The following is an 11,547-nucleotide window of genomic DNA, read 5'->3' on the forward strand; positions in this document are numbered from 1 at the left end:
CACATGAGCAGCATCCACCATGCAGGCGGGCCCCAGGAGCCGAGTCCTGTGATCTGAGTCCCACTGGGATCTCTGCCCCTGAGGCCCAAGACCCAGCACCCACTGTACAAGCAGATTCAAGGACCTAGAACATATGACTTGGCCTCTGCCTGACCCTAGACCCATTTTGCAGGAAGACCCAAGGACTGGGCTATTCAACCCTGACACCACTGGACCCCCTCCCCCTAGAGCTCACAGCCCTGGCACTCACCATGCAGGTGGGTCCAAGATGATCTAGATCTCACCAGACCTCCCCTCCCCAGGGCTCATGAACCCAGCATCCACCTGCGTGTGGGCTCAAGGACAGACTAGGCTAGACTGCCTGAACCCACTAACCTCCTGTTTCTGAGCCTCAATGACGCAGCACCCACCATGCAGGCAGGCTCAAGGACATCAACCAGGTTACTTGAACACCACTGGAACAGGTACCCGCCACACAGGTGAGCCCAAAGACCCTGGTCATGTGATGCTGGTTCCACCAAAACCCCCATTCCCCCAGGGCTCACAAACCCAGCATCCAACACACAGATGGGCCCAAGGACCGTGTCAGACCACTGTTCCCAAGCCTCATAGTCACTGCCTTTCCACCCCAGACTGGCATGACTTGCCTTGCCTCGGCATCAACCAGTGGGTGCTTCAGCCTGTGTCAGTCCAGCGTGCTCACAGTTCCAGCATGGTTTGTGTTGCAGCGTACTTGGTTGCGGACAGCCCCAGCTCCTCCTGCAAGCTGTGTCTCTGATCTGCCAGTGGAGTTCTAGTGGGCCTGGTGCTATAGCCTAGTGGCTAAACCCTTGGATATACCTGAATCACATGTGGGTACCAATTAATGTCCCAGATGCTCCACTTCCCATCCAGCTCCCTGCTTGTGGGCTGGGAAAGGAGTAGAGAATGGCCCAAAGCCTTGGGAACATGCACCTGTGTGAGAGACCAAAAAGAAACTCCTGGCTACTGGCTTCAGATCGGCTCAGCTCCAGCCATTGCAGCCACTTGAAGAGTGAATCAGCAGGGATCGAGACCTTTGTCTTTGTCTCTTCTCTGCAAATCCTTTTTCAATACTTTGGATTGTGTGAATACAATCAATTTATAATGCAGTTTTTCTTACTTAGTATGTTATCCATTACTGACAGGTAAAAGTGCTTCAGATTTTAGCATGACTCAGTTTTCAAGTATTTAAAAACTTAATTTTATTACAAAGTCAGATATAGAGAAGAGGAGAGACACAGAGGAAGATCTTCCATCCATTAGTTCACTCCCAAAGTGGCCTAAATGTAGAAGATGAACCCATTTAAAGGCAGGATACAGGAGTTTCTTCTGATTCTCCCATGTAGGAACAGGGTCCTGAGGCTTTAGGCCATCCTCGGGTACTTTCTGAGGCCACAAGCAGGAAACTGGATGGGACAGGAACTGGCTGGACAGTAGACAAACCAGCTGTAGTATGGGATCCCAGCGCATGTAAGGTGAGGACTTTAGCCACTAGACTACCACACCAGTCCCATTTTCAAGTGTTTAAAAATATATAAACCATTTTACTACTACTAATATAATAATAGAATAAATATGCATTATATCAATTTTTCCTGTATAAGTGCAGATAAAATTACTCTAATTGAAAAATGTCTGCCTTCAACAGTTTTTAGTATTAACAGCAAGAAATGTTCTAATGGAAGTCCTTATATGGAGTCCTGTGCAGCTCATGTGTAGAAATAGAGAAATACTTAATACCACCAATTATTTTTGAGTAGCATAAATTTTAGTGACAATATATATATTTTATGGTATGCTGTAATTTGGACAATAGTTAAAAAAATAAGTCAGTAATATATATTTTTTTTATTTTTAAGTAAGTATAAAATGTTTGCTTTAACCTAGTAATAGCTTGAGTTTAATCACTGCCAATTATTGAACTTGTTTATGCTGTTTCTAGGAAGCCTTTGTGGCACTTGTCATCTGTAATGCACTATTCATGCCCAGGAAAGTTGATTGTCTTTGTTTCTCTAGCCGTTGTGTCTGGTTCCTGTCTTGACATTACTTACACAATAGGAAATAATAAGGAAACTTGGGAAAGCAAAACCAATTCATAACTCCCTCTATCCACCTTTTCTTTTAGGTGGAAGAAACCCACTACATGCTTCCAAGTCTAGAGAACACAACCACACTTTCAGTAAGTTACATGTTTATGTCTCAGCTTGTTTTACATTGTGTTGTAGGAGCTTTGTTATGGTTTTCTTAAAGTAAGACAAAGAAATAAGCATGAGAGAAAGAAGGTAAGATTGTCATAATTAGACACTGGAGCAGTTAAATCTGATTCAAACTTTCCCTCGACGTTTTCTGATGGAATATCCAAGACATATTTATTACATGATTCAAATTGAAAGTAAGAATTTGTTAATTATTGTGGGATATCAAGTTTGAAATGGTGTTTATTGATCTTACAGATGATATAATGAAAATTATTCAGTACCAACCTAAAAATAAGCACTCAACATTTGGGAGTAGTAAGAGTTTCCAAATATAAAAAAAAAGTTGTTATGGTTTCAGTTTTGCTTTTTTGGTGCCTAGTAGCATTTGGAGGTTTTTATTTATTTTAAAAACTGATTTAAGACATGTCTGCTATCTGCTGATTGATTTTCCAAATGTCCACAGTGGTCAGGGCTGGACTGTGTCAAAGAGAAGAACCAGGAGGTCCAACTGTGTCTCTAGATGAATCTAGTGCTTGAGCCATCTTCTGATTCCACTGCAGAATCTAGCTTAAAGCTAGATTGGAATTGGGGAGTTTGGTAGTTTAACCTGATATGCCACAGTGCCATTTGCTTTTGCAGGGTGGTTTTTATTTTTTCTTTTCTTTTTCTTTTCTTTTTTTCTTTTCTTTTCTTTTCTTTTCTTTTCTTTTCTTTTCTTTTCTTTTCTTTTCTTTTCTTTTCTTTTCTTTCTTTCTTTCTTCTTTCTTTCTTTCTTTCTTTCTTCTTTCTTTCTTTCTTTCTTTCTTTCTTTCTTTCTTTCTTTCTTTCTTTCTTTCTTTCTTTCTTTTCTTTCTTTCTTTCTTTCTTTCTTTCTTTCTTTCTTTCTTTCTTTCTTTCTTTTTCTTTCTTTCTTTCTTTCTTTCTTTCTTTCTTTCTTTCTTTCTTTCTTTCTTTCTTTCTTTCTTTCTTTCTTTCTTTCTTTCTTTCTTTCTTTCTTTCTTTCTTTCTTTCTTTCTTCTTTCTTTCTTTCTTTCTTTCTTTCTTTCTTTCTTTCTTTCTTTCTTTCTTTCTTCTTTCTTTCTTTCTTTCAAAAGCAGAGCTACTAAGAAAGAGAGAGAGGTGGAGAGAGATCTCCCATCTGCTGGTTCACTCCTCAAATAACCAGAATGTCCAGAGATGAGCAAGTCTTAAATCATGGGCCAGGAGTTTTGTCCAGGTCTCCAACTTGGTTACAGGAACCCAAGTGTTTGAGCCATCCTCCACTTCCTTTCTAGGCCTGTTATCAGGGAGTTGGGTCAGAAGTGGAGCATCCAGGATATGAACCAATGCCCATGTAGTATGTCAGTTTCTTTATCTGCTAAAGCAAAGGGCTAACCCCAGTGGCATGTGTTTTGGTTTTTATTTGAAATACAGAGTTGGGAATGGAGAAAATGTAAAAGAGAGTGAGTGAGCTAGAGATCTCAGTAGGTAGTTCTTAAAAAGTTGCCATTAGGGAAATGTAAATCAAAATCACAATGAAATATCACCTCAACCTTGTCCATATGGTTATTATTATATTATTTGGAAGAAAGAGTAACAAATGCTGGTGAAAATGTAGAGAATGAGAACTTTTACACAGTGTTGATGGGGTTATTAATTAATTCAGTCACTTCATAAAATTTCTGAAATGATTATAGTGTATGATTGAGCCATCTACTAGTTGTATGCCCTATAACCTATGAACACATTGTATAAAAGAGATATCTGTAGCCATCTTGTTTACTGTAGCAGTGTTCATAATACAGAATATATGGAATGATCTGAGGTGTCCATCATTAGATGAAGGGATAAAGAAAATGTGCATATGTACAATAGACTATTATTCAGCTATGAAAACAAAATTTTGTGGATTGCATGAAAATGAGTGTAACTAGAGGGTAAGGGGTTAAGTAAAATATGCTAGTTACAGATATATAAATATCCCATATTCTATTATATAGAGTACCTTGAAGAATCAAGCAACAAAAACAAAAGGAAGAAACACCTGTGTTTATCAGTATTGGTGCAAATGCAGTCTTCTCAAACAAATGGTGAAGCATTATATTAAAATAAACAAGTAAATAAATAAATAGCTGGAAAATAAAAGAGATAGCTGGCTAATTTTAAGGGGCGTCCGAAGCACAGAAGCAAGTTGATTTATAACAGCATGGCATTTGCCTTGTATGTATATTTTCTGTACAATTGGCAGCCTATGACTGGCTGAGACTTAGCTACTTGTTACAAGAAGGTAGTTCGGAATAAGGTTGTAATTTGTTTCCCTACTAAGTTTGAAGTTCACTGTATTTAAAATTTTAGCTTAATTTAAATATTTTTTTCATAAAATGTAAAACAAATAGAAAGCAGAAAGGATTTTAATATATACATACTCCAAAGTAAAAAAACAAAAAAAAAAAAGAGAAAAAGTCATATATATATATATATTTAAATACAGAATAAGCTGTAGGAAGTATTCACCCATTTGTGCAAATTTAATCTAAAATTTTTTTCCAATATTTCATTTTTCAAGTTAAAATAAGAAGATTGAATTTTATTAATGTCACTTTATAAGATTTTTTAAAAATCAGCTTGTTTGAGAAAAATATCATGAATTATTCAAAAATTTTCTCACTATCCTATCCAGTATTAAACATGTGTCTTTCTTATCTAATCTAGCATGTTATTTAGCTCAATGTTCATATTTATATCTACAGATTACACAGTGAACTCATTTTATAATTATTAGAGAAAATAATCTTACAGGATGAGAAAACAATTCCTTTATAACTTCAGAATTGCAAATGCAATATAGAAGATATATTTGTTTTGTTTTTACCCTATGTTGCCATATAGATTGTAAGTTAATCTGTGTGTTTAGAAGTTGCAAATTAAATATGCAAAGAATAATGCCTTGTCATCTTTCTGTTTAGTTTTCCTGAGGTAAGGGTATAGTCACACTCCTCAGGAGACTGCACATGAAACATCCCTGGATACAGATTCTGTTTCTAATGTATTGTTTTCAACAGAGAACAGACTCACTTCCTAATCCTAAGTCTTAAGTGAGTGATCCAAAAAACTTTCCCTTTGAAAGCTGAGAAATCAGTAGAGAAGCCCCCAGTATACCATTCTAATAAGAAGAAATTCTACCAAAAGAGAATATGGGGGAACATGCCAGTTGGAAAACACTCAGTATTACAGGCACTGAGTTAATATTTTTGCTCAATGTTTAAATGCTTATTTATCTTAATTTAATTGAAAAGCAGAGTGGCAATAACAGGGACAAACTGAGAGAAATACCTTCTACTTGTGAGTTTATTCTAACAATGCCTGCAACATTTCTTCAAAATCAGAGTCATTAGAGAAAAGAATCTGCTACAGAATAATAAGGGATACTCTGTTGTAGTTTTGGAATTGCAAAAGTAATGCAGAATGAGTATTTTTATTTTGCTTTTACTCTATAATGCCATATAGATTATAAATTAAGCTGCATCCATAGATGTTGCAAATCAAACATACGTAGAAGAATGTACTGTTGGTCTTTCTATTTCATGGTGCAGAACTGAGGAGACATGTGCTGTTGCAGGTGTTGGTGTCATTTGAAGATGTGGCTGTGGACATTACCCAGGAGGAATGGCAGAACATGGACAATACTCAGAGGACCCTGTACAGGGATGTCATGCTTGAGACCTATAGCAATCTGCTGTCCGTGGGTGAGTGAAATTCTGTCATGCCCAGGCAGAATTCTTTCTTTATACTTGACAAATTAAAGAAGAGTTTATAAAGTTTAGTACTTAGTAAGACTAGTATTTGAGACTATTTATAATCATTTATAATCATTTATAATATCGGTTTTGTTACATAGATTCTAGATCCAATCTTTTCTTCTTTAAGCTCCAAGAGAGTGATTTCACAAAGTCTCTATTATTTCCAACTAACAGGGTACTACATAACAAAACCTGATGTGATCTTCAAGTTGGAACAAGAATCAGTACCATGGACTGTGGAAAAATCTGTAAACCAGCAACTTCCAGGTAGGTCAGTACATACTGAGCAGAGAGGTTGATACATAGCTCAGTAAATATTCACTGGAATTCATGCTTATTTTTAAAAAAATGTTTCTTCCAAAATCAGCTTATGTCATGCATGAGACAAAGGCACTCTACAGTCTCCATGTGCAGGTCAATTCTGACAATACCTTCAAATATTAAAATTTATCAACCTGAAACAAAAAATGTAGAACTTAATATTGATCTTTTACATGATCCCAGCAAGACAAGACAAACTGGAACTGTTATGTGATGTAATAGTTTGAATTTCTGTACCATATTTTCTGTTCTACCCTCATCAACTTAAAATACAAAATTCCAAGTAATTGAAAATGGAAAAAGAAACCCTATTTATTATATTAATATATTAATTTAAAAAGTGTAATGATCATAAATATGTGCATTGTCCTAATGTTAAAGTCTGCTATACCTAGAATGGCAAGAAACATCATTGTCTCACTTGAGCATTTGAAAATAAATACTTAGATGTGATTCACAGATATGGTTACTCCTTTTCCTCATTTCAGATCCTTACAGAAAGAATGAGCTGCTTAGAACTAATCAGGAAAATCAGGAAACCACCTTCAGGCAAGTTGTAATCACAAAAGTTGTATAATAACTTCTAAAAGAGTTGCATTGCCAAAGATGCTTAGTTTAAGCTCTGGCCATAATTGAAACATGATATGAAAGGGAAATTCTTATAAAAAGGAAGATTGAAATCTAATTTCTTTCTTTTTTTTTTTTTTTTTAATTTGCAGACAGAGAAGTTTTATTTGCAGAGTTACCAGGTGAATGTAGAAAGCAGAGGGAATGGAAAAGGACCACCTGGGAGAGAGCAGGAAATGGGATACCTGTTGAGTGGAGAGAAGGAGATACACCAACATTTTTCAGAAGGGTCTTGGGTTTTTAAGTGTTCCATGACTCTTCCTTGTCTGAGCAGGAACCTGTGGGAAGACATTTCCCATTGGTTGTCTCTACCAGAAAAAGGCTCATACTGTGTAGTTCCAAATGAACCCCTCCCATTCTTTGGTTGTTCAGGTCTCAGATGTGGCAAGCCACATGGTGATAGAATTGAGCCAGGAGACAAAATAAAGGAATTGTTCTTCTCTCACTTCATCTCAGGAATGTAGAGGGGGCCATCAAAGATCCAAGTAAGTCATTTCAAATGGTCAAACCCAAGCAGAATACCTGTGGGGGTGTCATGAATCTCACTCCTCCTTCACTAAGAATAAACCAAAATGAAACATGAAAAAGGAGGTTGGCACTTGGGTACCATGCCAGGTGGTCAGCATTCAGAATCCACCTAGGGAGTTTCCAGTCATGCAGAAAAGTAGCCTCTGACAGGGACTGTCAGTCCTCCACCAGGTTTCTTTCAAACATGCATTCAGAGCCTTTCTCCAAAAGGGAAATTGAGGTGACAGGAAAAAAACAAATAGTTAGTTGGGGATTAGAGACTCTTAAGTACTAAACAGCCATACTTCCTAACTTCATCCCCCTAAAGAAAACAACCCATCTAGAGTTTCAGCCAGAGCAAGGTGGTGGCCAGTGGATGGGTTGAAGTGGTCCATGTTTATGCAGAGCCATGGGGTATCAAGAATCATTTTCACAGGTTCGGTCCCACTTGAGGGAAGGCATGCCAACATTGTGAATTCTTCTCTCTGCTGAGTCAAGCCGCATGACTCTGGTGTAACTTCTTATACTTTTTCATGCCCTGTATTGGGCACGAGAGAAAATGTTACCAGGAAATCTCTGTGGCTCTTTCTGCAGCTTAGTATAGGAGCAGAAACTCCGACTCAATTGCTTACAGAATTTTTGCTTCCTAATTGGCCAGGTGAACTTAGAAAGAAGTGGAGAGGTTGAAAGTGTGCCCCAGGAAAGATCTCAAAGATGGGGTGCCTCTTGAAAAGAGAGAGGAACACACCATAATTTACTTCAAAATGAGTTTTGTCTTTTTTTTTCTCCCCTAGGAATCCTGATGAAATTTCAATTTGGAAACAGCATGCCTCTAATGCACCTGAGAGCAAACTCCAATGTGGGGAAAATCTCAGTCAGCATGACAAGGAGTACACTTGTAAGCAGTCTTTTGAACACAATAGGAAAGAAAATACTTTCAGCAGGAAGATGTTCCTTAAGTGTGAGAAAATTTGTATCAAAGACCCATGTAATGACCCTGTCATTGTAGGAGAAACAATTCAGGTTGAAAAGAAAATGTTCCATAGCAATCCGTATTTTGGCATGCATCAACAAACACACTCAGGAAAGAAATTTCATGAACATTTCAAGAGTGAGAAACCTCTTATGAATAAAACAGATGTCAAAGTAAATCAGATAAGCCAAACAGCAAAAAGTCACTATATATGTGGCTACTGCAAACAGTCTTTTAGCTGTAATTCTAGGTTTACCACCAAACAGAGAAGTGATATAGGAGAAAATTTCCATGTGTGCAATGAATGTAAAAAAAACATTTACCAGAAGTCAGAATTCGCTAGAGATAAGATACTTCCCACTGAGGACAAACCATATGAATGTAATGAACTTTTGAAATCCTTTTGTGCTCAATCAGATCTCATTAGACATCAGAGAATTATCACAGGGGAAAAACCTTATAAATGTAATGAGTGTGGAAAAGCCTTTTGCAAGCCATCAGTTCTCATTAAACATCAGAGAATTCACACAGGGGAAAAACCTTATGATTGTAATGAATGTGGGAAAGCTTTTTGTCAGAAGTCATCCCTAATCATACATCAGAGAATCCACACAGGAGAAAAACCTTATAAGTGTAGTGAGTGTGGAAAAGCTTTTTGTCGGAAGTCACACCTAATCATGCATCAGAGAATCCACACAGGGGAAAAACCTTATGAATGTAGTGAGTGTGGGAAAGCCTTTTGCCAGCAGTCAGGTCTCATTGTACATCAGAGAATTCACACAGGGGAAAAACCTTATAAATGTAGTGAGTGTGGAAAAGCTTTTTGTCAAAAGGCATCCCTAATTGCACATCAGAGAATCCACACAGGGGAAAAAGCTTATGAATGTATTGAGTGTGGGAAAGCATTTTGCCAGCAGTCAGGTCTCATTGTACATCAGAGAATTCACACAGGGGAAAAGCCTTATAAATGTAGTGAATGTGGAAAAGGTTTTTGTCATAAGTCATACCTAATCACACATCAGAGAATTCACACAGGGGAAAAACCATATAAATGTAGTGAATGTGCAAAAGCTTTTTGTCACAAGTCATACCTAGTCATACACCAGAAAATCCACACAGGGGAAAAAGCTTATGAATGTAATGAGTGTGGAAAAGGCTTTTACCAGCATTCAGGTCTCATTAAGCATCAGAGAATTCACACAGGGGAAAAACCTTATAAATGTAGTGAGTGTGGGAAAGCTTTTTGTCACAAGTCACACCTAATCACACATCAGAGAATTCACACAGGGGAAAAACCTTATAAATGTAATGAGTGTGGAAAAGTGTTTTGCACACAGTCAGTTCTCATTAGACATCAGAGAATCCACACAGGGGAAAAACCTTATAAGTGTAGTGAATGTGGGAAAGCTTTTTGTCAAAAGTCATACTTAATCATACACCAGAGAATTCACACAGGAGAAAAACCTTATAAATGTAGTGAGTGTGGAAAAGCTTTTTGTCAAAAGTCATCGCTGAACATACATCAGAGAACCCACACAGGGGAAAAACCTTATGAATGTATTGAGTGTGGGAAAGCCTTTTGCCATAAAAAAGACCTAATCAATCATCATAGAGTTCACACAAGGGAGAAACTTTTTCAGTATGATGAGTATGGAAAATCTTTTTGCTAGCAGAGCTATTACATGAGCAAATTCTCATGCCTGAACAAGCGTTGAAAAATTAGTACACAAAGCATCAAATGCAATAGAAAGCAAAAACTGACATGGATTTACAATGCAGTAGCATACCCACAGGAAGGAACAAAAATAGTGCATTGACTATCAACAATCATTTTTCTGAAGACAATCCTCTGCAGATCCTGTGAATCTCAGAAAAATAAAGGTATGTAAACAGAAAAACTAGCTACTACAACCTTATTGTCATAGCCAAATCTTGTAAAGTCTGAAACAAGCATTAGTAAGGTCACAGATAGGACACATTTTAAAATTGCAGTAGGTTGTGAAAAACACTTTGAACGTCTCAACATTTGTCAAACAATAAAGATGAGGAGTGTCAAATTTTTAAAAGAAGGCTATGCATTGCTAAAATATTTGAGATGGATTCCGTACTTGATCTCATGTTGTTGTAAATAAGTTCTGTTTTCAGATTTTAATTTTCAAAATAAATGTTCTTTGTAAAACATTGGTTAAAATTCCATATATCATTTATACAGTTATCTATTGTATAGCTATTTTTACAGTTTAAATCACCAGTGTTCTACTACAGGTTAATGTGGGACTCACAAATATCAACTGATGCATGTGGCAATTGTAATGCTAATCACCCAGCTTTGAACGGTGGATCTTTTGTTCAGTGGAGGGAGTGATTCATTGACATCTGGCAAACTGTAGGTCACTTTTGGCCCTTGTCTCAGTGTATGATTTTAAAGGTATATGCAAGAGGCATCAGAATTTTCTGGTATCAGATTTTGGTAATTGCCACTGGATTTTAAATATCAGCTGCCATAACTACTGCTCATGGTCACACTGATTTCATGCACAATGGCTTCCCAAAGCAAGTTTCTTGCCAATGGATGCCAACCTGTGCCTAAAGTCTTTCAACTATAATGATGAATCAAATCCAGCACTGTGGAAGAATAGGGTGTACTTCTGGTTACCCTGCTATGGTAACCTAGGGCACCACTGGTTCATGTCCTAGCTGATTCACTTCTGATCTAGCTCCTGGCTTCTGGCTTCACACCAGCTCCGCAACTGCTGTTGGAATGATTTGGGATTTGAATTAATGGAATGAATATGCCTCTTTGCCTCTGTCTCTTAATTGTAATTCCATGCTTAAATAAGTTAAAAATTATTTTAAGCATGGGCGTCATTACTGAAGTTGAGGTAAGTCAAATCTTTAGTATTAAGCACATTGACATGTTTTCCATCTGTGACAGCCTTGATTAGTTCTATTGTTTACTATTTAGAGGCATGAGCCTTTCAAGCTCCAAAATGTTGAGCATCAAGTAGAAGAGAGGCATCTTTTTCTGAAGAATGTGTCATTTATGATATAATCCATGCCTTAAACTGCAGAGTGAAGTTTGTGCATATCTAACGGATTTCCACCAGCATTCTCATGTGAA

The 11,547-nt window shown here is 37.3% G+C and overlaps 2 protein-coding genes across 2 annotated transcripts in view; both read left to right on the forward strand.

The window, feature by feature from the left end:
- LOC121167615 (zinc finger protein 334-like) overlaps positions 1 to 6,988 on the forward strand; it is a 37,765-nt gene extending 30,777 nt beyond the window's left edge. The window contains exons 2-5 of the mRNA XM_040997155.1: positions 2,147 to 2,200; positions 5,818 to 5,944; positions 6,173 to 6,265; positions 6,808 to 6,988. Of these exons, the coding sequence (XP_040853089.1) occupies positions 2,165 to 2,200; positions 5,818 to 5,944; positions 6,173 to 6,265; positions 6,808 to 6,896 (345 nt within the window). The 5' untranslated portion in view covers positions 2,147 to 2,164 and the 3' untranslated portion in view covers positions 6,897 to 6,988. The remainder of the gene's footprint in view (positions 1 to 2,146; positions 2,201 to 5,817; positions 5,945 to 6,172; positions 6,266 to 6,807) is intronic.
- A 690-nt stretch (positions 6,989 to 7,678) lies between these two features.
- Positions 7,679 to 10,244, forward strand: LOC121167614 (zinc finger protein OZF-like). Its single transcript, XM_040997154.1, has one exon. The coding sequence runs from the start codon at positions 8,402 to 8,404 to the stop codon at positions 10,094 to 10,096; it is 1,695 nt and encodes a 564-aa protein (XP_040853088.1). The 5' UTR covers positions 7,679 to 8,401; the 3' UTR covers positions 10,097 to 10,244.
- The last annotated feature ends 1,303 nt before the right edge of the window (positions 10,245 to 11,547 follow it).

This window comes from Ochotona curzoniae, unplaced genomic scaffold (assembly GCF_017591425.1).
Source record: "Ochotona curzoniae isolate NIBS_2020 unplaced genomic scaffold, NIBS_Ocur_1.0 patch400, whole genome shotgun sequence".
In the NCBI taxonomy this organism is placed as follows: Eukaryota; Metazoa; Chordata; class Mammalia; order Lagomorpha; family Ochotonidae; genus Ochotona; species Ochotona curzoniae.

Bases quoted from the DNA above. Each gene is read 5' to 3' on its own strand.
- LOC121167614 (XM_040997154.1), top strand. From the start codon at position 8,402: ATGTTCCTTAAGTGTGAGAAAATTTGTATCAAAGACCCATGTAATGAC.